This window comes from Ananas comosus, linkage group 7 (genome assembly GCF_001540865.1).
Source record: "Ananas comosus cultivar F153 linkage group 7, ASM154086v1, whole genome shotgun sequence".
NCBI classification, from domain to species: domain Eukaryota; kingdom Viridiplantae; phylum Streptophyta; class Magnoliopsida; order Poales; family Bromeliaceae; genus Ananas; species Ananas comosus.
Window position 1 is genome coordinate 2,813,541 of NC_033627.1, and position 25,659 is coordinate 2,839,199.

A 25,659-nucleotide genomic window follows, 5' to 3' on the forward strand; every position below is an offset into this window, starting at 1 on the left:
AGCTACCACCCGTTGAGTTAATTTGGATTAAACGTGAGTTAAATATCTACTAAAATTTTAAAAAAATCAAAATATCTTTTTTGCCCTTAAGAGTAAATAAAAAATATTGGTGATGCTAAAAGGGTATATTTAAAAAGATCAAAAATTAAAATATTTTTCATACCCCTAACTTAAGGACAAATAGGAAAAGTCGGTGATGGTGGAAGGGTATATTTGAAAAGGCAAAATAGTAATTTCATAGAGATAACAGCTATTACTAATAGTTTATTAACGGAATTTAACTTTAGAGTTATATTTAAAATAGGTTGGAATATAAAAAAGATATTCTCAATATTAATTTTCTAAGAAGGATAAATTAAAAAGTCGAAAAATTTTCAAGGGTATATAAGCAATTGTCCCTTAATATAAAATTGCGGCGCAACTACTACCGGACGGTGGTTGCTATTGCAATTTTATAGCATTAGCAAATACAAATTTAAAAATATCTTAAAATTTTGAAACTTTTCAAAGTATAAAATAGGTGTCTTTTGACGCTACATTACTAAACTAATCCTAAGTATATGTTCAGTTCAAGTTGAGTCCAAATCGTAGCAACAAAATTCCATATAAAGAGCATTTTTAGATAAATTTTAGTTACAACAAACATGTTGTATTGAACTTTTAGGTAAACTTTAGTTTACGCCAAACGACGTCTTCTTCTCAAACATGCCATCGAACAAGCCATGAACATTTCTGATCCTATTTAGAAAGAAAATTTTCTTTATAACAGTTATTTTATTTCATACTCATCATTTAGATACAACAGAATATAAATCAAACGTTTTCTAAACTTTGCATTAAGGTGGAGGATGGGTCCCTAGGAAGAGCAAAGGGGCCAAACCAATTGAATTGAGCCCACATGGTCACATGGATTGATGGAAGAAAGGTTAAGCAAGTCAATTAATATGGTTACGATATGTGCGTTCTTATTGGCTGAGGATAAGAATGCAAACGAGACGGATCCGAAAAATCAGGACAGATTTGAAACGAATTAATTTTATTCTTATTCTTAATTCTCAGTTATTATTTTATTCAGGACGAAAACTCTACCAACATGAATTCATTTGCATTCGTAGGAGGGCGCTGTTGCATTAATGTTATCTATTGCAGTCCGAATTCAACTATTGTTTAACACGGTATTGATGCTTGCGTGCGAAGCATTCGGACCTATATATGTGTAAAGCCTTTTGTTTCAGATATAATTCATGCCAAACAACTCTTAAAAATAATTTTTTAATTTGAAATTTGACACAACAAAAAGTCATGCAAGTTACATGGCTTTGATAATAAAGTGAACAATAATAATAGTTTTCAATGAGCTCTCTTATAACGCAAAAGCTAGGTCCAATCCAAATGAGTAAAGTGCTTCGAACTCCTCTATGAAAACTTTATCCACTTTGTCACGATAGAGACATATTTAGAGTCTAATTGTGATCCACGTGGACTCTTTTTTTTTTTTTTTTAATATTTCCAAGCAACCACAAGTTAATGGTTGGAACACAAATTAATGAGCTAATTAAGTTAGTGCCAACCATATATTTATGTACAACTATCCACATCACTTGTAGGAAAAGATGCATAATAATTTGATTAAGCATCATTTTGCTTCATAAACAAGCTATGTACATAATAATTTCATCAAATTCACCTACTAGCGCATTACTTTAAAATTAGTGCATTTTACATAATAGAGAATAAATTTTATAATCTTCTTGTCCTGGGGACTGTCCCCATTATGTATCACAAGAGAGAAATGGTTAGAGCAATTGCTCACCTCTAATCAAAATTGATATATTGAGTCAACCAAAAACAAAAAAAAAAAAAAAAAATCAAAAAGCCCATGTCACATAGCCAAATCAAAACACCAATTATCACTTCTATAAAAGAAAGTTGGGTCGCACTGCTAACTAGGAAGAATCTAATAAGCAATTAGGTTTGATTTATTTAGATTGTGACACCAATTAAACAATGTGGTAGGTGCTCCTTGTCTTATACATATGCATGATTAATGAAGATATGCATATTCATGTACAAAGCACATGATTTGTTTACTTAAAAATGTCTAAACTATTTCTCAAAAAAAAAAAGAGTCTAAACTAAAGATGTTCATGTTGATAAGTAAGATTATGCCTTTATTTTCTTGTAACCTAGCTGCATGGCTACAATTATTAGTGGCTTGGTAACGCAAAAACATGCTTTCATTCGCTAGTTAAAAAAAAAAAAATGAAACAGTGCCTGATTGGCTTAGTTTTTAGAGCAACTTTTTTACTCGATCGATAGTAGGTAATGGGAATTGGGGCTAATAATTATAACTCCGAGTTTAAGAATGACTTGTCACGGACTCGGTGATTTTGCTCGCCAAAGTTAATGTAGCGGCCGCTTTTCTGTTCGAAAATGGATAAGTCTGTCTTGCTTTTGTTGGTCCGGACTTCTATACCTTTAAAGACTAAGTGCAAGAAAACAAGAAAAAGAGATGAATTAAGATGGAAGCAAGTCTGACCATCTTCAAACAGAAAGACGGATACTGCGCGAACTTTGGCGAGCAATTCACGAAGCGCGTGACAAGCTTCTCTACGTATTCGAAAAGTAGTAGACATTTAGAAACAGAGATGATATTCATAGCTACAAATTTGATGAAGTAGTTAATGATAGCCATTAGTGGTTAAGGAATTTTTTTTCCTTGCAAAAATAGGTCCAAAACAAAATCTTTTTTTGTAGTTCGGGAGAGAATGTGAAGAGAACAAATATAGTGAGCCCAACACACCCACCCTGCAGTTCTCCAGAATGCTGCTCTTGTCTCATATCTCGCCCTTAGAACATGCAGTAAATTCCGGCTCATGATTTCTTCTCAATAATTAAATGCGCGCCGCTGCGAGTTCTCCAGAATGCTGCTCTTATAGGCTACTGATGAACACGGTTTGATAACATATATGTCGTGCACCAATCGACTTTGTGCAGCTGGTGATGCATGAGTCAAGTTGTATATGATATATCAGTATACCGGCACATCAGCTATCCATAATGATGGTGTTTTGGAATACTTGTAACAATATTTTGAGGGAGTATTGGTACAAGCTCCCGTGAAACGCTAAGTTTAAATAACACTGATATGTTGGTATAGATGATGTAAAGGATTTTTATTGATTTGTGCACACAGTGCAAAATGGGACATAAAATCCACCAACACAAAAACAACAAACTTTTTGTGTGTTGGTTCTCAAACTATGAAGCAGGTGATACTTCAGTCGTTAAAATTTAATTTATTATAACATCTAGCCCGAACTTTTAAAATTATTATAATCAGCTCTCACAACTCAGTTTAATTTACTAAATATTAATGTATTGCTAATGTAAAAGTAATATAATTATTGTAACAATTTTGAAAGTTTAAATAAAAAATTATAACAAATTAATATTTGAGAAATAAAGTGTCACCTACCAATGGTTTGGGGATGAAACTTGCAATTTATCCTCTTTTTTTNCAATCTGTTGCATTGGGCCAAACTAGCCCAACTATTCCACATGTTTCCATCTTTGAGCCGGATTTTTTTTTTTTTTTTTTTTTTTTTTTTTGAAGCACCAAAGCATTTCCCCAAATATATGACTCCTTACCTGCTAGAAAAAAAACTTCAATGGGTAGCTCCATGTCTCGTTGAAGAATCTCCGATTTGATGCAACGTGTTAGTTTTGCTTCCATCAAATAATTTATTGAGTATTTTTTAATACTAAAATCTAAAAAAAATAAAATAAATTCTAAGGATAGAATTATAACTCTTGAATAGAAATAAAAGTGAACCGTGACTCCTTAACGAGACATGATTAAAAAGTCTCTCCATTGAAGTTTTTTTTTTCTTGTTGCTGACTCAATCATTAAAAAAAAAAAAAAAAACCTCCTATAAAAAGCTCCCCTCCCTCTCCCCCCTCTCCCACCACTCTCTCTCTCTCTCTCTCTCTCACTTACAATCCTCTCACTACAACTATACATTACTTCTCTCTCCTCCACACTATAATAAACCATAAGATGGAGATTGAATCAGTGAAGTGCGATTGCTGTGGTTTAAGAGAGGATTGCACCCAAGAGTACATAACCAACGTGCAGGCCACGTTCAACGGGAAATGGCTCTGTGGGCTGTGCTCGGAGGCGGTCCGGGACGAGGCGGGCCGGGCCGGGAAAAGGAAGAAGGCCCACGGGCCTCTGGAAGACGCCTTGAGGGCCCACATGGCCTTTTGCCGGAAGACCAAGCTGAGCCCCGCCGGCGGTGTCGCCGACGGCATGCGCCAGATGCTCCGGCGGCGGTCCGGAAAGGACGACTTGGCCGACATCTAGCTAGCACTCAGGGCACCAGTTCGTCTGTACTCCTGTTTTGAATGAATAATGCTATGCCCACTTCTAAAAGTAAATGAGATTTCCATTGTAATCTATGAAAGTGGACGTAACATTATTCATTCTGAGTTTGGTTGAGGGTGTTAGGTATCTGATTAATCGATGGCCTTAATTTAAATTAGCATCTCATGGCTACTTAATTAGTTATCTTTTTCCTAATTTAACGTTTTTACCTTTTAGGTCGTCTTTGTTTTTGCTCTTTTATTCGCCATTGTGTTGTATAGAAAGAAGGTTTTGTGCTAATAGAGATATTTTAGTGTTCTAGGCTTCATATAAAATATATTTTGCTTGAGATAATTAATTTTCTTCTGGAGATGAGAAAGTCTTCAATGTGACGCATATGATGATGATGGGCATTGATTTAGTTCTAGACTGATTGGATAAGGGTATTTTGGTATTTTCACTTGGGAAATATGTTGAGAAAAATTATAGAGAGCAAATTGATATGTTCTGGAAGGAAACTAAGATGAATCATAAGAATCTTGGTAATGATTTTGAGAAAAGTTTAACTTACGCAAGATAGGAGAAATTAATCAATAAATGAAATGAAAATTTTGTAAAAATACTTCTCAATGTTGTATGTTTCATCAGCCACATACGCATGCATTATGTTGACGGTGTGAATTTTAAAATTGCATAAAAACTTATTCTATCTAGGGGTGTAAACGAGCCGAACACAAGCAAGCTGGGGTCGGCTCGTGTTCGGCTCGTTTATTAACGAGCCAAAACACGAGCTGACTCGTTAAAGATTCGAAGTCGAAAAATTCAGCTCCGTGTTCGGCTCGTTCGAACACGAGCTGAATCACGAGCTGAGCGAACGACACAATAAAATAAAAAAATATAGATTAATATATATAAAAAATAAATTTATAAAATTTATACCTTTAGACTTTGATCTAATAGTTGAAACTTCCTTACATATAAATCAGTCTTTTTATAATTAAACTCTGCATTTATATTTTTATTTGCCTAAAAATTAATAATAAAAATATATATTATATTATAATTATTTATTTATATATAAAAATATAAATTATATAAATATAAAATATAGTATTCGAGCTGTTATTGAGTCGAACACGAGCGAGCTGATCCGAGCTCGTTTCGACTCGTTTATTAAACGATCTGAAATCAGCTCGTGTTCGCGCTCGTTTACTAAACACGAGCGAACCGATTTGAGCTCATTTCGAACCGAACACGAGCTCGGCTCCGCGAACAGCGAGCTGGATTGCCGCCCCTAATTCTATCTATCACCGCTGAACTCTTGACATTTAAAAATTGTAAAACTAGTTATAAATACTATTTAGACGGAATTCAGCTGGATTCATAAATCTCTCGGCGATCTCGAATTCTCGACGTCGGTCCCCCTCCTGCAGCCTCTCCAATCCCGGCCACTCCTCGAACGCCACGCCGCCTTCTTCACTGCAGCCATCACGGATTCCCTGGCCCCAGCAGTACTTGTGGGCCAGCGCGTAGCCTATCTCGCCTCGACAGCGCCCGCGTCCGTCATCGCCCGACACAGGCTAGAATACAACTGACCCCTCGGGCTGGCCGTCGACGCAGATGGCTCGATACCACGGGTAGGGTACGATGAAGTCCCAGATGTGGGAAGTAGCGACCGAAAATTAGTTATCCGCGTTCTCAAACTCAAAATTTATTTATTTTATATCTTTAACTAAGTTTATTTCCCCCGCACAAAATGATAAATCAACCAAACCCAAGTAATAAACCTATCACTCGTTCGTATCATCCGTGGACAGCAAGCTATACATGACCACGTCTCTCGTCTCCTCCCCCTTCAGCCTCACGTACTTCCGCAGCACCCCCTCCCTGCGAAACCCTGCCTTCTCCAGCACCCTCTGCGATGCCAAATTCTCGACATCCGCCACCGCCTTGAGCCGATCCAGCTGCAGCCACTCCGCGAACGCCGCCGCCGCCGCCACCGCCCGGAGCGCCGCGGTGGCTATGCCGCGGCCCCAGTGGGCGTGCGCGAGCCGGTACCCGACTGAGGCGGACCTGAACCGGGTGTTCTTCTCCTGGACTGGACCGGGTTTGATGGAGATAGAGCCCACGGGAGTGTCCGAAGGCGGGACGCAGATGGCGCGGTACCTTATAAATTATATGAAACAATCGTTATTCTTTTGGAGCTTAACTTATTAAAGAGTAATATTTTTAATATTTATACTTGATAAATTATATTTTTTATTTTCAAATTTTAGTTTGCTATAAGTTTGGATTCCAACTATCTGAATTATTATAAGTCTGACAACTTAATTAATTTCGTTAAGTATGTGATTCATAATTTGATAATAATTAAAATATTATATCACTTCTATATTAATAGTGGATTAGTATTTTACCAATTAAATTCAATTGTGCAATTTTAGTGCAATAATTCCAAAAAGTTTGGATAAGAAAATTTAATAAATCAAAATTTAAGAATCAAAATGCCACGCGCCTTATAATTTAAGAACAAAAAATATAATTTATTCTATTTAAATTCTGCACTTCTCCTCGCACCGTTGCAATATCATGTTGAAAAATAATTAACAATCACAAACTTTTCAAAACTTAAGATAGCAGATAACAAGGATATTTCTAATATTTATGTTCGATATTACCATGGGTGGGGGAGGATGTGGTCGGTGATGTAGCGGAGCGCGGCGTCGGAGTCGGGGACGGGGCCACGGCGGAGGAAGCGGGTGACGCGCGGGTCCGAGGCCCACGAGAAGAGCGTGGTGGCGTCGGAGGGTGAGGGCTCGAAGCGGCGGAGGATTATTGCCGGGGGTGAGGAGCGTAGCGGCGGCGGCGGCTTCTTAGTTGGCTCTTCCTGGGATTGTTCCATTTTTAATTTGTGTAGTGTGTAGTTTGTGCTGTGGTTGTGTGTGTGACTAGGGAGAGTTTGAAGGAATGGGGAGCGGGGGAGAAAGGGGTAAAGGAGCAGAGAAGGTGATGATGAAGCTTCCACTGGATTGCTTAAAATGGTCAAACATTCTACGGGGAGCATCTCGTGGAGGATAACGAGCCATCAATCAAGGAAAACTTTCCTCTTTGAGCGCGGCTTATTAGTTGACTTCACTAGGTATTAGTCAATGAGATAGTTTGGTAAATTCTACAATTTATTCAAAATATGGTTAAAGCAAGTTTAATAACTAAAATTTTATGATACCGTTTGGTTCGAATATAAGTAAGAACTAACTATTATAGGGATAGGTACAAGTATGAGGATAAGCAAAATAATGTTTAGATAAAAATTTAATTATTTCCGAGAATAAAAAAAATAACGTTTGAATAGATAATATAAAATAAGAAAAATAATGAGTAGTTATATATAGAAAATAAAAGTATTGGTGGAAATAATTATATCAGCTTATTTTAAGAATCCGAGAATTAATAAAAAATTTATGTTTGAATATAAAGAGGGAATAAGAGTTTATTCCTCTTCTTATTCCCAATCCAAACACTATAATATCAGTACAATAGTTATTATATTTTTATGAGTATAGTAACTGCCACTGGATTGATTTACTTACAGCAATTATATTCAGCACAGTTAGTTAAGATTCTTAAAAATAATAAAATCTTCAATCTCAAATTCTCAACCCAAAAAATAAAAAAATAAAAAAAGGTGGTCGACAGATGACGTGGCGGACGCGGTCTAGGGAACATTTTGATATCCGCTACGACTCTTAATGTACTACTCCATAGTCCATACTCGCTGCGCCGTGACGGCTCGCGTGACGCACTCAAATCGAAAGCTCTTAATTAGCGAACAAAACCCTCGCTCGCTCCCTGTCTCTCTCTCTCTGGCACTCGCACTCGCACTCGCACTCGCACACAGAGGGAGAGGGGGAGAGAGAGATTGTGATCCGGATGGATCCGCTGTCGGTGCTGCGGGACTTCGCGGCGCGGGGGGAGCTGGAGAAGATCACGCAGGTCGGGGAGGAGTTCCGGTTCGGGGCGGGCGGCGANACCGACTACCTCCAGTCCGCCCGCCTCCGCCGCCTCCCCACCGTCACCCTCCCCGACCGCCGCCCCCTCCTCGACTACCTCCTCGGCCGCACCTCCTCCTCCTCCGCCCTCGCCATCGACCTCCTCCCCTCCGCCCCCGATCCCCCCGCCCCCCTTGAACATTCCAGGGGGGTTTCCTCCGACGACCCCGCCCGCGCCGGCGACGGCGACGGCGACGTCGACTACGTCGCCATGATCCGCGCCCTCGAGCGGCCCCTCAAGGACCGCGAGGCCCTCCTCGCCTGCCGCAACCGCGACTTCCTCGCCGTGCTCGCCGCCGCCACCCGCCGCGAGGAGGAGCGCCACCGCGCCGAGGCGCTCCAGCGCAAGGACGGCCTCGTCGCCCGCACCCGCCTCGCCGGCGCCGCCGGACCCCCCGCCGCATCCGACGCCGCCGCAGCCGCCGCCGCCGGGGACGATCCCGCGGAGCCGAAGCCGAGGACGCTGCTCAAGGCCGGGAAGGTCGGGGAGGGGGTCCCGATCATCCTCGTGCCGAGCGCGTCGCAGACGCTGATCACCATCTACAACGTGAAGGAGTTCCTCGAAGACGGGGTCTTCGTGCCCACGGACGTGAAGACGAAGGCGATGAAGGGGGCGCGCCCGGAGCGCGTCACGGTGCAGAAGAAGCTGAGCCGCGACCGCGCCGTGGCCGCGTACGAGGTCAGGGACAAGCCCTCCGCGCTCAAGCCCGACGACTGGGACCGCGTCGTCGCCGTCTTCGTGCTCGGCAAGGAGTGGCAGTTCAAGGACTGGCCGTTCAAGGACCACGTCGAGATCTTCAACAAGAGTGAGTTTGATCGTTACCACTTAATCTTCCTTCCTTTTTTGCTTGATTCCTTTTCTTACCAATTCTCTTGTCATAAGTGTGTTCCTCCGATCGCTGCATCCACATAATTACAGTGAAATTTTGATTCATATGACAATCCTGATCAGCTGCATCTTATCATGTGATCCCAAGGTGTGTGGCGCATTGTTAATTGCCCAGATGCGTCTCTAGTATCTACTTTGTACTTCATTATTTTAGGCGTATCGGAAATGTCATTATACGGCAATCGTGAGATAAAAGGTCCTGTTTCATAAGGGAGAAGAGTGGATAGATGTTGTTCTGCATTTGTCGTGCAAAATGGATTTGTTCCATTAGGATCGGGCCGATCGGCAAGTGGTCTTCAAACTTTCCAAAATAAAAGGAGGACACGATCTTCTATGTCCTCGATTCAATTCAGTGTAGATCGCAGGAGGAATGATGAGGATCCCAGAAGATCCCACTCCTTGACTCCTTGGGTTGATTCATTTTTGTCGAGGTCCTATGAAAACTAATTGAAGTGCTGGAGTGTTGATACTCATTGTTGGACCTAAATAGATTAAGCTTTTAGATTGGAAGTGTTTGAACTAATGTGTTGCATCTTTGTTTATGTGGGCTTGGGGTTCCTTTATGTCCTAACAAGCGGTATTAGAGTACTTGAAAATATTTAATAAATATTCTATCACATTGTGTGCGAACTTGAGAGCATGAAAGAAGAATGAAGAGGCATCATTATAGCTCTGTATAATATATTAGCTTTTGGGCTATGTAATTTTGTCGGTATTGTGTTTCCTAGAGGCATCATAATAGAGCTACAAAAGAGCCTGTCGGTATTGTGTTTCCTAAAGGCATTATAATAGAGCTATAAAAGAGCGGGTCACACAGGTACACGTATTCTTGTCTGCCTTCACACAAATTTGTGGAGCTTTCCTGTTATTTTAGGTGCAAATTATTTCTATCTTTAGTGATGACATTATGTAGAGGGTTTAGGCCGGATTTCTTAAGTTAATCAGTGGAATTTTTGAAACACTTAAGCTATTCAAAGTGGAAGTAGAGAACCTCGTGTAATGCCAGATAGCAATATGGTAGTTTGAGCATATGTGACAGGACATTTTTGAAGGTGGAAAATATAGATATGGTAACATAGATGTTACAAGATTAGCCTTCATACTATTGTAACTCTTCTATCATCCAGTTAAGGTTATTAATCTTGAATGTAATGTGAAGGAAATAAACATCGTGTTTCTTCCTCTCATGACGCACCACTCCCGAACTAGACTCTTCGAGTTCTCAAAACAACTTTTTTTACCTGCCAACTGAAGGCATGCTCCCCTTTCTTTTTCTTGTTAGTTATCTAGATTGTTTGGTTAAAAGTGCTGGCCATTGTCATCTTCAGTCCATTCCTTATTCTCACCTTCCCTCCCCCCTTACTCTGAGTTTCTGTATGCTATTAAAATCCTCTTCGCTGGTTTTTCTTTTACTTATTGTGTTTGCAATAACTATCATTGTGGTCGAATTGGAAATTATGGCAATGCTTTGTTTAGATTGCAACTGCTTGACAGGTAACAGCTGCCTGTGGATGATACATACGTGCTTTGCGCTATACATGCTCTTACAAAATGAAGTGAAATAAGCATGGCTACTTACTAAAGTTGGATTGAAATACTGTTATAATGTGCAGTCATTGGATTCTTTGTTCGGTTTGAGGATGACAGTGTGGAATCAGCAAAGATGGTCAAACAGTGGAATGTGAAGATCATCTCAGTAAGTTGACATTTTGAGGTCATCTTCTTTGTCCACAAGTAAGCTTCTTATTTTCCTTAATTATTGGGTTTTTTTTTAATTTTTTGTGGCAGATCAGCAAAAATAAAAGACATCAGGACAGAGCTGCTGCACTTGAGGTGTGGGATCGGCTGGAAGCATTTATGAGGTCACGCTCGCATTGATGTACCTCGTGTCCTGAGAAGATAATAGTGAGTTTAGTTTCAACGCAAGTGTAGATTGTGGATTATTATGGTCTGTTTATATTTGAATTATCATCCCTAATTATGTACTGCACAATTCTTGCCTAAAGTGCTGAAAGGTTTTGCTTGGTTACCTGTGTTTTTACCATATTTATATTTGCTCGGTTTATTCTTTGGTCTGCTGAATTTGAAGGAGTTTACAAATCGTATATCCTGAAGGTAATTTATAAGATCTGTCTAGAAAACAGCATAACAGAGACAGATCATTGTCAGTAATAATAAGACTATGCTCATTATAACCATATTGCTAACTCAACGGTCAACACATACTGCTCTCTCTATCTTTCTTCTTTTGGTTTCTCTACTCCCCTTTTTCTCTTATTTTTGTTTTTGTACAGTTGTCTGAAGCAATCATTTTAGTGAAAAACAGAAGAAGAATCTTCTCTTTGAGAAGCACCATTCCAGTAGTGAGTTTATCTTCTATCGATGTAAGACACTCTTTTTTATGGTTTCCTTGATAGATCTCACAGAATAAGCATGTTTTCAACCTTCTCCGGATTCAGTAACTGCAATGCTTAGTTGACAGACATTTGTCATCTATTATATGGCCACTATAATATACAATAGTGTGAAACAATTCTCATTTGCTTCTTTCTTGGTTCTGGATGATATAGAAAATGGAAGCTATTCTTTGCGCTACTGAAAACTGATGGTTCCTTTGACAGCAAAGGTGGAATGCCTATGATTAAGGTCCTGTAGTTAGTGGTTGTTGTGAGCCGTGATGCAAATTTTGGTAGTCTATAAATAGATGTTTTTAGGTATTTAGCAGACTAGGTCTACTATGCTATCTTAGACTAGGCAATCAAAATCAGCAAATGTGCGGACTTGTGAATCCTGTTATGGTATTATGTCACATTGACCTTATCTGATGCGATTCACCTAAATACTATTTGGAATGCTGGAACTTTTGGGAATAATTGTGAGATAACAACTTTGGAAAGTAAACACAGAACATTGTCAACACTTCACCATCTTAAGCACATTTTTATTATCAGTTCATTACACCACACCCCTACCCTAGCAAACTGATATCTAATCCATCCTCGAAAAAGCACTTTATTACATGTTGGAACAGGGTAAAAAAACTCTCCACAAAACACAAGAGGGATAACTAGACATGTATAATCTTAAGCTGGCAACTTTGATACTGCAGCAAACTATGAGACGGAAAACATGGCAGGGTCAAGTTGCTTGACCTTTTGCATGCGGAAATGACGATTATTCGTCCAACACCTGCATCATATATAGTTAAGAGAAGTCATTTCAATAACCTTTTGTTTACATATTAACAAATATTGGCAACAAGATCTTCTCTGTTATCCCTACCCTTTGAAAGCATACTTAGGGCTTTCACAAATAAGAGCGGGTGTAGAGACCTCTCATGCTTGTAGAAGCCACTAGAGACGCATAGGCTACAGTTTTGGTGATCAATGGCTATAATCAGAATCTGAGACGCAATACCTCATGGAGAAGATGGTGGTGCCACATTAGTCTTATTTTGCCTTGGATTTGGTCTCGTCGAGGTAGTCGTATTCACCATCAATGTGGTCGACACAGCTGTGTTGTTATGTTGTTACTAAATGATCTCATATTCAGTTAAAAAATAAATAAATAAATGATTTCTATAGAATGTCTTTTTCAGTATGGCACTCACAAGCAGGTGCAACATGCGAGTTCCCATAGTCATAATCATTATCACAGGCATCAGGGAGGTTGACCGCGCGATCCGTATCGATTGGGATGCCGAGCAAATCCGATGACGTCCCACCGACAACTGCACAGAAGCAAACTGGCTGTGCGCGGCAGACAGTTGGGAGCTGCTCACAGCAGTCGATGGACGGGTAGTCGGCGTCATCGGTGCAATAATCAAGGCAGGGAGAGAGGTCGCCAAGTGCGTCGCTGCAGTCCAGGGGGTCACCTGAGGTGGCCACGCATATTGTGGTAATAAGTAGCAGTAGTTGCCCCATAGTGTAATTTTCTTGGTGACTTGTTCCCAAAAAGATTAGGTGGTTTAATAGGATTAAGGTTTAGAGAAAAAGGAGCTGATGAACTCTTATATAGTTGAAGCTTTCTTGCAAGATTTGAAATGGAGGTCTCATCTGTGGGCGGGCGTGTTGGTTTTTTCTTCTTTTAGTGGAAATAACTATCTTTAGGTTAAAGGAGAGAGCGACAGTAAGGGACAGATTTCTTTGAGTAAAAAAGCAGACAAAGTTTTAGAGATGAGTAAGAAAATGACAACGATATTCGATCAATAACGCGAGATAGAAATATTTTGGCGGATTGATGAGATACTGAGAATCTAAGTATAATTTCGGCATCCTCTAATAAAGAGTGATCAATGTGGCGGAGCGCTTAACCTTTTGTTATGTCTTGTCAATTTCAGGTTACTTTTTTATGTGGATAAAATTGGTGATTATGTGGTTAGCTAATCTTTTCTGGGTAGTGGAGGGTATATCTTTTGTTGGTTTTGACATTTCTTGTGTAGTAATGTTATCTCCATTGTCCCCACTAAGATATAATAATAGAATTTATTTGTTTGTTATCTATTTTATTTACCTGTTGAGAGGTAGAATTCATGCTTTCTCTAAGTCTCATTTTCTGGCTTATCTTTACGACAAACGTGCTTTAGAAATGCTGTGCGGCTGATGATGGCCGTTGCTTTTCTGAAGTTAAAAGGTGATCTTAATGAAGCTTATACACGCAGTTGAAAAACTTAGAAATTAAAGTTTTCTTTCTTTTAATCTTTGAAATTGTGGAGTAAGGCTTCGTTTGAGATTGCGGGGAGATTGCGTTACGTGCGGTGAGAAACGATGATGGAAAAATACTCTGTTTGTTTTTATACATAATATTGCGTTCCGCATATTGCGGTTAGTCGGTTATATTAAAGAACACAGAAGCATATCCCTATATGCTTTTTCTCAACTCCATTCTATCTAATAGCGTTAGGTCTACCTCAATACCAAACTAAGTTTAAATCTCTATAAAAGAGGCTTATGAATATAGAAGTTTAAAATCGAAACTGGATATTGTTAGATTAGGAAAAAGAAAAGCTAAATTGTTGGGATTTGATTTAGATTAGGATTAAGATTTCTTTTATTGTCATTGGGATCAAAGGCTGATTTTAGAGAGTTTTTGGTTAATGAAAATTTTGTCTTAGATTTAATTTTATTTTTATTTTTATTTTTTTGGTGCCTGTGTAGTTGGTATCTAGCATGTGTAGCTTTTTTTTTTTTTTCCTTTCTTATTTTCTTTTTTTTTTTTTATTCTCTCTCTTTTCTTGTTATGGGCTATATTATTGGTGGCTAAAATATTTGTTACAGTATTTTCAACCTGCATCACTTCCTTAAGCATGACATGCTTTTTTTTTTATTTTTTTATTTTTGACTGTTAGTAGTTGATAAAAAATATTCACCCTTACTATGCAAGACAATGTTGTAAACTACAAACTATTTGGAGGTTTTAGTAACCTTAGTTAAAAAAATCTGCGTTTGTTTTGCTTCAATCTCGTCCCTAGGTTTTGCTTCAACTTCAAATTCGTTCTGAAGTACTTAAGAAACAATATCTCAAATTTGGGTAATCAAACCAGTAGAATTTATATGCAAAAAACAAGGCAATACAAACCACCACAACCTCAGCAGAGTGTCTCAAAACAAACACTATTCATACACACACATCTATATACGTCAAGTAAACTTAAAACCCGGAGAATGTTGAACCGCAAGAGGCCACAAACACAGCGAGGAAGAAGAGCAAGGGGGCCAATTTAATGGAGCCTGCAGCTGCCGATGATGCGCCAGCCGTGGGAGTCGACTTGAATCCAATCCCTGCAACAAACATCAAGTAACAAACTCAATTTGGTCGCTTTCGAACTTGGTTACTTTCTTACTGCCGTTGAGTTCGAGTTCGGCTTTCTGTAGATTGAGGTTAATTTCATTTATCTTTGGTTTTTTTTTTTCTTTTTTTTTTTTCGCAATGTAAATGTAACAGTTGACAGGTTAGGGAGATTTGATTGCCCCTTGTTGCCGTCGGACCTACACCGCACCGGATCTCGTACCTGACGGCAATGACGATTCAGGAGTTGGAGTGACATTCGAAGAGTCCTCGCTCGGCGTCGACGGGGTTGAAGTTGTGCTCGGGTTCGACGTATTCGGGTCCGTTGGTGTCAACGGTGCAGCAGGCGAAGTCGCGGTCGTGGTAGCCGGCGTAGCTGGCACACCTGGCGCATTGCTCGGCCCGGAGACACCTGCAGCACCACCAATCTCTCTTCAGCTGGTTACTGGTAAACACATCTACCACAGTAGGCAAACAACATACCATTGCATTGGTTGAGGGTGGGCAGGTTGCAGCTGCTAGGAAGCAAGTAAGCCTGCGTCTGGTTCATTATATACCCTAGCGGGGTGGCGGCGGCACCTCCGCGAAGGACCGTGCAGACACACGGGCCTTGCTCTTGGGCGAGGGCTTTAAGCTGCTTGCAACAGGCGGACGACGGGTACGACGAGTTGCCGATGATGTAGCTGATGCACGGCGAGAGGCTGTTAGCAGACGGTGGCGGACAGTTCGGGATTGGCTGAGCCCAGGACTGTGTCAAGAGAACCGCCATGAGACTAAGGGCAAGACCGATCGCAAACGCTCGCGGAGCCATCGGATTTCGATTATGAGGAATGTGATTGAGCTCTAAAGCTGTGTAAGTTGGTGTTTGAGTGGCAATGGAACTTGTAAGGGTTTATATGGATAAAAGAATGAAGCAGAAAAGAGAGCTCTTGTTTTGGGTGGCTGGCCAACTTGGTCTAACATCTCTAATGGTTGGTGAGGAGTTTAACAGTGGTTTTGCTTCATATGAAAGTCTAAACTAATTCAGCTAAAGTTAAGTTGGTGAGCAAAATCAACAAACAGATTAAGAATTTTTGAGAAATATATAATTTGCAATTGGATTGTTTTGTTTTTGAGTTCGTGGGACCAAGCCCTGCGAAAATAGAATTTTGAAAGATAATTCCGTCACAAATTTATGACACGGTCGGTACGAACATCTTAAAAGAATAATTATTTTTCTCTAAAAGCTAAAATTATTACTGTAGAATGTTTCGACAACATTTTCGGTTGCTCATTGTTGTGTAGATCGTAAAATCAATTGATGTTTAACTTGGGTCAAAGATTGGTGACTTTTGCATATCTCCCATTTTTGTTTACCAAACTTCTATAATCTTGGTACCAAACTACAATTGAGATTATTTTCACCATACCTACAAATGAGATATTTTCAGTATTAGTCTCTTTTTTTTTCAATCAAATGCAATAATAGTAATAAATTACTAATAATAATATGAAGAAACAGTAATGTCCACGTTAGCAACCGAACCCGAATCGAACCTAAGTGTGCGCACTGGGTTTGAGCCGAGCCGAACCACAAAAACCGGTCAACTGTACGGACCATCTCAACTTCATCAGTTCTTTGAACGCTCACGCGCCTCGTCACTTTTTATAAGACGATACTACCCCTATTACAAACTCCATTACCCGCTTTTGAGATCAGCACCAGCTCAGTCATTTTCCTTAAAGATAAGGATAATTTCGTCATTTAACCAACCCTACAAAACCAAACCGAGAGATTCGATGGATCCCACCCTCTCCCTCTTCCTCCTCGCTGCGGCGGCGCTCGCCGGCGCCGGCGCCGCCGCAGTGGCGGAGCCAGCGCCGTCGAGTTGCGCGGAGGAGATCGTCGGGATCTCCGCTTGCCTCCCCCTCGTCGTGGCGGCGACGCCGATCACCGCCGCCGCCAACGCCACCGCGGCGGCGGCGGCGGCGGAGGCGGCGCCATCCGACGCGTGCTGCGACGCGTTCCTCCGTGGCCTCGTCGGCGGTGGCGCCGCGTGCCTCTGCCACCTCTTACGGGACCCGCTCCTCCTAGGGTTTCCGATTAACACCTCCCGCATCGCCTCGCTCTTCTCCTCCTGCGGAGCTCCGAACCCTAGCGACTCCGCGGACTCGTCGTTCTCCGAGATGTGCAATGGTTCGACTCTTCCCCAAATCCTCTTCTCGCCACTTGATCTCTCGTTCCTTTTTCACTAATTTTGTGTGCCTTTTCTTAATCTGTTCTTTGTTCTTACTCATTCCGATTTAATCTAATGACGATTTTCTGAGCAATTTCCGTTATCTTTCTCGCCCAAATTCTTACTGGTTAAATTCCTGCCGAATTTTGATAAATTACTCCGAAAAATTACTCTGAAAAATTGCTGGGAATCTGGTGAATTCTCGGTCACATTTATTGAATAAATTCTATTATAATTTTCACGTAATTTCATTTTATAATTCTTGGTTGCATTTTTGTTTCCTTTAATTTTGTCGGATAATCATAAACAGAATCCCAGTCGTTGCCACCGTTCCGAAGCATCACATGGAATGATACAAGCATACCAAGCCCAGGTTAAAAATATAATAAAATTACTCTTTTATTTCTCTTTTTAGTGATTTTTTTAAAGATTAATCACTTAGGTTTCAATTCGCATAAGTTATTATCTTTTTTATCCGCAGCGAGTTCTGAAGAAACCATTAATCCGTCCTCTGCAAATCTGACCCGACCTGCCCCCGTTCCGATCTGCCGTAAGCTTCCCAATACATTTAACCATTGGTTGAACTGCATGCTAAGCCTTAGAAACATGCAATTATACCTCTATTACATGTACCTGCATGCTTAGCCCCTGTAGCATGTCCGAAACCGTCGGAGCCCGACCTCGCACCACAACCACGCCCGGATGCGTCAGCCCGATCGCTGCTGGCCAGTGCAATGTCGCTCATTTTTGCTGTCCTCGCATTCTTTATTTTCGAAGCGATGAGTCGTGCAGCCGACTAAGTTGGATTTTCACATTACGGGTTCGTTCTTTACCTTTTCTTCGCAACATACACCCTCGTGATTTCATGCTAATGTGCCATATTCTTGAATGGTTGCTGCATCCATCAATGGTTGCTAGAGATATTTCAATTTGTAAATAGTTAGTTGCAAAATTAGAATAAAACAATTATCACTGTGAATGCATATATGGCTCCTTGTATGTTTCATTGGATTCAGGTCAAATAGTGAACGACGTCTGATGTGTGTTACATTTGCTAATCGGCAAATTTTTAGAGGATTTGATTAAGATTGAAATTTAGCTGGACGTAGTACCTTTATATAAATTAGAGGAACTTTTATCTGTATCCGTAGATCATTTTATATGCATTTCCAACGGCGCTGTCCTCAATCTTATTGTAGAATTGTAGATGAATATATATCTTGTCTTAAAATGTTAAGAAAATTTGGATTCTCTGTCGGATACGTCCTCAAAGGAAACACACTCGAACACAAATAAAGACATCGTAGCTTTGTCACGAGATATGGTTATATAGAGAAAAATATGGCACACAATCTACATGTAACATAAATCTAAATTTCTATAGTTTTAAGTTCAATTCATAATTTCTGCAAGTATGTTAGCAATTCCTATTCTTGATTTATAAAAACAATAGCCAAAAGAAAAAGGAACAGGAAAGGCAAAGTTTCCTCTATAAGCAGCTTAATAATAGAGGGAGCTGCAAAAGCAGAACAACAGCTTCTGCATACGGGACATGCGTGTGTAGTAAGTCCTAATTGCCTATATCTAAGATTTATATGCATATTGTTTTTACAATGTGGATACACATAAGTTATGTTGATGCATGAGAATAAGTTGGGGGAGAACATCTGTGATTGCGTCTACAAGCTTAGCATGTTTTATTACTCATTTGTCATGTCAGAGTCAATAGAAACAAAAAAAGACTCAACAGAAACACAGAAGGGAGTGTATTCCCCATGAGAAAGTGGTAATATTCATGTTGATATGATTAATTGAGACACTCACAATAGCTAAAGATACATGATATTGTGTCAAAGATGATGTTTATTAATATAGTAAAACAAGTGTTCCTATTTAATTACCTCATTTCTAGCTGGTACTAGTAATTGGTATTGTTAAGTTCCGTTTTTGTTAACTGCTCCAAGTATCTTTTGTCGATCTCGCTTGAGCTCATTATTGGGTTACAAATAGTATCATCTTTCATTAATTGAGAGACAACATTGCGTTGACATCAAAAAATAACATTGATACTGAAAAAGCATTTCTATAGGCCCAGGAAAGAGAGAGAAGCATCATATAGTGTACCCTCCAAATTTAAGATCACAGTGCTTTGCAATGTATCCTGTGGGTTCTCGAAGCCGGTAGATTTGGAATACAAAAGAGATTGTATTTATATACGTTTGTAAAATACATCCTGGTTTTCTGGCAGAAAAGTATATTAAGTATAAACAGCATGCTCTGATGCTTCAACATTTCGAATCTTTATTGATACCAGTGATTAGAATTTGGAACTGAGATCAGGATCCGCACCAAGATAGGATTCAGGTGTAGCGGTTCTTGCTGTTCTACCAAGTTGTTACCTGTCAGAAACGTATAGGTCCAGTAAGTTGCTCATATCATGTAGAAGTTGCTACATTGATACTTCACATGATTCTACAAGACTCTATATATATGTAGTCCTCAGATGAGCTTGCTGAGTAGCAGAGACAGATCAAAGCTGAAACTAAGGCCGCATTTGGTTCAAGCTATATAGCATTACAGATTATTTCTACATAAACAGATATCTAAGATTTCTGAATCGGATTACTATTGATATTGCATTATTGTGTTTGGTTTAATATAGTAATATAATACTAAATTACAGTGTGTATTGAATTACCAGAGTTGGGTTAGAATACTATTAGGGTGCGTTTGGTTCGAGTTATCCTGGCAGGATTACAGGCAATCCTGCCAGGATTACTGTGTTTGGTTCATCCGCTATGTAATCTAGTCGTTAATGTAGCATTACAAATCGAGTAGGATTACACCGAAAATATTAACGAGAGGGGAGTCATGTATCTTGTATTACTAAAAACCGGTAATACTACATATTATGTAAAATAACAATTTTACCCTTCTAACTCCAGAAACCCTTTCAATACGTCATTTTAAAAAATTTAATTTAAAATTTTGAATTGCCAACTTTTAAATTTTAAATTTTAAATTTTAAAATTTTAATTTTTAAACTTCAAAATTAAAATTTAAATTTAAATTTTAGATTTAAATTTCAAATTCAAATTCAAATTTACATTTGAAATTTTAATTTGAAATTTGAAATTCCATATTTAAATTTCAAATTTAATTTAAATTTTAAAATTCAAATTTGTATTTTAATTTCTGATTTTAAATTTGATTTTAATATTTAATTTTATATCTATATTTATATTTATATTTGGATTTTAATTATAAATTTCATATTTATATTTAAATTTAAAATTTAAAATTTAAAAATTTAAAAATTAAATTATTTAAAATAAAATTTAGTAAAAAAATAATATTTGTAAACAGTAAAAAAAATGTTTACAAAATATAATTAAGGGTAATTTTGGAATAGACTATACTTTATTGTCTAGATTACTGAATTTTATAGATAGAATCAAACATATTAATGCTATAACCACTGCAATTCAGTATTAAATTACTCTATTAAACCAAACATGCTAATGCAGCATAAGTAGTAATCTCTTTTAGAAATTCAAGATACCTGGATATATCGAAATACTCTGTAATATTATATAACTTGAACCAGACACGCCCTTAATAGTATTTGCTCTTTTTGATATCAAGTTTTTAGCTTTTGGATTAATTTCTTTGATCATTTTTAACCATTGGAGTAAATATTATAATCCAGTGGGGACTACTCAACTTTAAAGGACTAATATCATTCTAACTCTATAATTTCTAATTCAAGGGTTAAAAACTTAATAGCAAAAAAGGTCAAATATTATCAATAGTATTCCAGCCCAACTCGAATTACTATATTTGGTTCAGTTTATAAAATTAAATAATCCTGACAGTAAAGCATGGTCAATTCCAAAATTGCCCTTGTTGTCAACTATAACTTGATATAATTTGCACTGGAATTAATTTTATTAATAAGCAATATAAATAAACCACATATGAAAAAAATATTATAAAGCCGAAAGCTAATTTCAACCTATATAAGAATAAATAAAAAAAGACAGAACATAGATTCAAAACTAAACCAAAAATTAAAATTAAAAAACAAACTAGAATTTTTATTTTTTCAAAATCGGTATAAAAATTAAAACAAAAAAAATAAATTAGGTTTTTCATGTTTAAAATTGAAATACCGGTGGCAGAGAGGGTGGCGGCGGCGATGTTGGCAGCGACTTCCGTGACAGTGTTGGCAGCGGAAAGGGTGGCGGCGGCGATGTCGGTGACAGAGTGGGTAGTGGTGGCTACCTCCGCGGCGATGCCGGTGGCAGAGATGCGACTGAGGTTGCAGTGGCCAGCACTTCGGTGAGATTGGTAGTGGGGAAGGGTTCGTGCGAATGTGAATAGAGAAAAAGAGGGAGAGGAAGAGAGAGAGACATGGAAATAAAAATAACGTATTGAAACGGTTTGGGATTGGAGGGGTAAAATTATAATTTTCTATGACATACAAGATTATTTGTCATTAGTAATACGAGATACTCACCTCCCGTTCAGTAATATTTTCAAAGTAATCTTGCACTATTTATAATGTTATTTACTAAATTATAGACTGGATGAACCAAATAGAATAATCTTGACAGGATTTCTTCCGAACCAAATATGCCCTAAGGATCATGAATCTATTTCATTTTGTGAGATAAATCTTTCAATGGACAATCATGTAATGTATTGTGCTATTCTCAATAAGAATTATACTGGCAGTTAAATCTATATATAGAGAGAGAGAGAGTTGGGTTAAAATACTATTGATAGTAAAAGACTTTTTTTACTATCAAATTTTTAATATTTGGATGAGTAATTGTAGGGCTATGATGATATTAGTATCTTAGAATTAAGTGGTCTCCCTAGGATTGAGTAGTTTTTATTGGATTATAATATTTAATCCAATGGTTAGAAATGATGAAAAAAATTGATCCAAAAACTAAAATTTAATAGCAAAAAAAATCTTTTATTATCAATAGTATTCTAGCCCATCTCTGTCTCTATACATAAACTACATGTCAATTGGATGCTCATGCTGATAGTTACCGTATCTCAGTTGTCTAATGACCCAATCCATTAGTAATAATAATTTGTTGAACTTAAATCATTCTCCTAAAATATTTAAATTCAATTACTATAACCAGAGTCTATAATCTTTTATATATCCAATCACAATTTCATTTATGATTTCTTATATACCTTAATCGCAATCCTTTTCCTCCTTAATCACACACATAATACCTAATCACAATCTCATTTCACGTCCTCCCTCGTCAACGTTAATATGTCCTCGTCAGCCTAAATATCCAATCACAATCCCAGTTCACGCACATAATACCAAACCCTGTTTCGCACACATAATACCCAATTACAATCTCTGTCAGCATTAATTCGTCCTCGTCAGCCTTAACACAATTCCATTTCACATTCTCGTCAACCTTAATCACACACATAATATCCAATCACAATCCCATTTCACGTCCTCGTCAGCCTTAATCATACACATAGGTCGTGTTTGGTTCAAAATGAAAAATAGAATCGGAATAAAAATCGGAATGGATTGAAATTGGAAACGGAACGGTACAACTAGACCCGGCAATCTCGACCCAAACCTGCGGGTGCTCACAGATTACCCGCAAATTTGCGGGTATGGGCACCAACTTTTTCAACCCAAAAAATTATGGGTAAAACGAGTGGGTACCCATGGGTACCCACACATATATATTTTAATTACAAAATATATTTTTTTAATTAATATATTTATTTATTTATTTATTTATTTATTCATCCTAAAAATTCTAACCCTAATATTTTATCGTGTTACTTTTTTGTGAAATTTTTTTGCTTTAAGACTTTAAATATTTTTATTATATGTTATGATACTTTAAATAATGAGTTATAATATACTTTTAAAACTTATATATATATGTTTTGTACTTAAAAAATATAAGAACAAAAAAGAAAAAAAAAATTACGAGTAACCCGCATACCCACCCGCCCACCCGCGGGCGGGTATGGATAAAGATGTTGGCTACCCAAAAATTTGCGGGTAAATTTTACCCATGCCCAAATAACCCACGGGTACAATGACCCGCCCACGGGTTACCCAACCCATCCGTTTGCCAGGTCTAGGTACAACCTCCCAATATGTTTGGTTCAGAATACGAATCGAAATCGGTATGATTAATTTATTCTTTCAATATTTAAAAATTTTGATTATCAAAAGATAATTAAAATAAAATTAAATGTAAAATACAAAATATAAAAATAATTTAAAATTTAGTTTGCACCTCAAAACATAAAATTAAATTTATAATTTAAATTCAAACTAAAAGTTAAATATTAAAAATTTACATCAAAATATTGAAATGATAAGCCAAAATTTTAAACGTAATTTTAAAAAATTTAAAATTTAAAATTGAGTGGAAAGTTCAAAATATAAAACTAATTTTTTTATTTAATTCAAATTCAAACTTACAACTAAATTTAAATGTAAATTTAAATTTGCAGATCGAATTCAAAATGCTTGACGAGGACGTCTACATAATAATACCCAATCACAATCCCTCATTTCACACACATAATATCCAATTACAATTCCATTCCACAACCTCATCAGCCTTAATCACAATCACAATCCCAAACCCCCAGTATCACACACATAATAATCGGCCTTAATACCCCATCCCAATCCCATTTCATAATACCTAATCATAATCTCATTCTCATTCACACACATAATGCCCGATCACAACCCCTTGTTTCGCATACAAAATATACTCAATCACAATTCCATTCCCAACTGATGCATGACTATGACACCCCACATTTCGATCCACACACATAATATCTAATCATAACCTCTGTTTCACACACATAATACTCCATCACAATTCCCATACCCAATTACAACCCTCGTTTCACGCACATAATACCCAATTCCAATTCTTTCTATTTAACACGGACATAATACCAATCGCAATTCTGTACCCACCTGATGTGTGACTGTGACACCCCCTATTTCGATCTACACACATAGTACTCAATTACAACTCCCGTTTCGATCCACACACATAATATCCAATCACAACTCCCGTTTCACACACATAATATCCAATCATAATTCCACTCCTATATGATGTGCGACTATGACACTCCCTTCCATTTCGAAATCTCCTTGTTAGATTTTCAACTCAGCCCGTTAGTAATAATAACTCGTTGGACCCAAATCACTCGTCCAAAATATTTAAATTTAGTTATTATTACTAGAGCTCACGGTCTCTTATATACCCAATTACAATTTCATTTCTATCTAGCTAGGTCACACCAATGAAAGATAAGCCTTAAATTTCTCTTAAATGTGGTGAGCCAATTGTAGATGATTAATTATAAGCTTCCAAAGCAATAAATTCACTTGTACTCAAATTTATCTATTTTGGCCACCCTGGATTCTGGTCCAACTTACCTGTAGCTTTGGCCCGCGCTCTCGAAATAGACAAATCATGTGTGTCCCTCTGTTTAGGAAGCTAATTGTACAGCTGTCTCTGGTAAAGAATTTGATGAATAAAAAGTTCTGAGATTCTGCTGCGGTGGAAAGCTTAAATAAATTTTTGATCAACCAAAGCGGTAGATCGAATTTCGAGCTCCTACTTTTGCCCCTAGACAGAAAAGGCCAGGGGATTTAATGTAATATTTCTATTTATAGTAATAGTGCAACTGAGATGGCACTTCTTTGAACATCATCACTGAACACCTACAGGAGAGCTAATATAAACAGGTCTCTGAGTCCTGCATGCATCAAGAAGCCCCACTGCATTGGGACCTAGCTAGATACCATATTGCACCTGGCTCAGGGCAGGCTAAGTGACACCCTAGCTTGAATGTGACAAGATCTACAAAAGTCTAATTAATAAACTGCTATAATCTAGAGGATCACTTCGGCAAAAGCTCCAGTAGAACAAGATTTCGTACGTTATCTCTTTACAGTCCGATTGATCACAAGATGTAGCCTTACACCTAAGTTCGGTTTCAGATGAAGAACACAGTAGCGTGAGATGCGCTATTACAATAAAATCTTTACAGAGTAATTTGTTAATGCGCGTCACGTGGTGTGTTTGGTTCGAAGTCGGAGTCGGAATCGGAATCGGAATCAAACGAAGCTGAAATCGGAATCGGAATGACTCATTACCTAATTTTGTTTGGTTCATCACCTGAATCGGAATCGGAATAAATCATTCCCATTGTCGGTGTTTGGTTCAGGTTGATATAAAAAACGTAATCAAATTAATATACTAACATTATCTTTATAATATATTAATTTAAATTCAAATTAAA

The 25,659-nt window shown here is 38.1% G+C and overlaps 6 protein-coding genes across 8 annotated transcripts; 3 read left to right on the forward strand and 3 right to left on the reverse strand.

Annotated features, from left to right (window-relative positions):
* On the forward strand, positions 3,990-4,711 carry LOC109712904. The gene has a single exon (XM_020236709.1). The coding sequence runs from the start codon at positions 4,061-4,063 to the stop codon at positions 4,364-4,366; it is 306 nt and encodes a 101-aa protein (XP_020092298.1). The 5' UTR covers positions 3,990-4,060; the 3' UTR covers positions 4,367-4,711.
* LOC109712901 (uncharacterized N-acetyltransferase p20-like) lies at positions 5,727-7,614 on the reverse strand. The gene is made up of 2 exons (XM_020236706.1): positions 7,045-7,614; positions 5,727-6,532 (listed from the first exon to the last, which is right to left on the reverse strand). The coding sequence occupies exons 1-2, from the start codon at positions 7,428-7,430 to the stop codon at positions 6,157-6,159; spliced, it is 762 nt and encodes a 253-aa protein (XP_020092295.1). The 5' UTR covers positions 7,431-7,614; the 3' UTR covers positions 5,727-6,156.
* On the forward strand, positions 7,940-11,333 carry LOC109712900 (protein CDC73 homolog; the record flags this gene model as incomplete). The annotated part of the gene is given in 4 exon segments (XM_020236705.1): positions 7,940-8,394; positions 8,396-9,221; positions 10,918-11,000; positions 11,093-11,333. Coding segments are annotated over 4 exon segments (1,097 nt in total), but the record flags the coding sequence as incomplete, so codon positions are not given.
* Positions 12,215-13,358, reverse strand: LOC109712903 (non-specific lipid-transfer protein-like protein At2g13820). Its single transcript, XM_020236708.1, has 3 exons — positions 12,915-13,358; positions 12,722-12,817; positions 12,215-12,493 (listed from the first exon to the last, which is right to left on the reverse strand). The coding sequence occupies exons 1-2, from the start codon at positions 13,225-13,227 to the stop codon at positions 12,723-12,725; spliced, it is 408 nt and encodes a 135-aa protein (XP_020092297.1). The 5' UTR covers positions 13,228-13,358; the 3' UTR covers positions 12,215-12,493; position 12,722.
* On the reverse strand, positions 14,822-15,976 carry LOC109712430 (non-specific lipid transfer protein GPI-anchored 1-like). The gene is made up of 3 exons (XM_020235991.1): positions 15,575-15,976; positions 15,315-15,503; positions 14,822-15,084 (listed from the first exon to the last, which is right to left on the reverse strand). The coding sequence occupies exons 1-3, from the start codon at positions 15,900-15,902 to the stop codon at positions 14,954-14,956; spliced, it is 648 nt and encodes a 215-aa protein (XP_020091580.1). The 5' UTR covers positions 15,903-15,976; the 3' UTR covers positions 14,822-14,953.
* Positions 16,856-21,814, forward strand: LOC109712334. 3 transcript variants are annotated; one of them, XM_020235848.1, is made up of 5 exons: positions 16,856-17,267; positions 17,618-17,680; positions 17,789-17,857; positions 17,953-18,127; positions 21,489-21,814. In XM_020235848.1, the coding sequence occupies exons 1-4, from the start codon at positions 16,871-16,873 to the stop codon at positions 18,105-18,107; spliced, it is 684 nt and encodes a 227-aa protein (XP_020091437.1). In that variant the 5' UTR covers positions 16,856-16,870; the 3' UTR covers positions 18,108-18,127; positions 21,489-21,814. The 3 variants fall into 3 exon arrangements, with proteins under 3 accessions (XP_020091437.1, XP_020091438.1, XP_020091435.1); XM_020235849.1 differs by lacking the exon at positions 21,489-21,814 and adding an exon at positions 19,397-19,507; XM_020235846.1 differs by lacking the exon at positions 21,489-21,814 and having other exon boundaries at positions 17,953-18,430.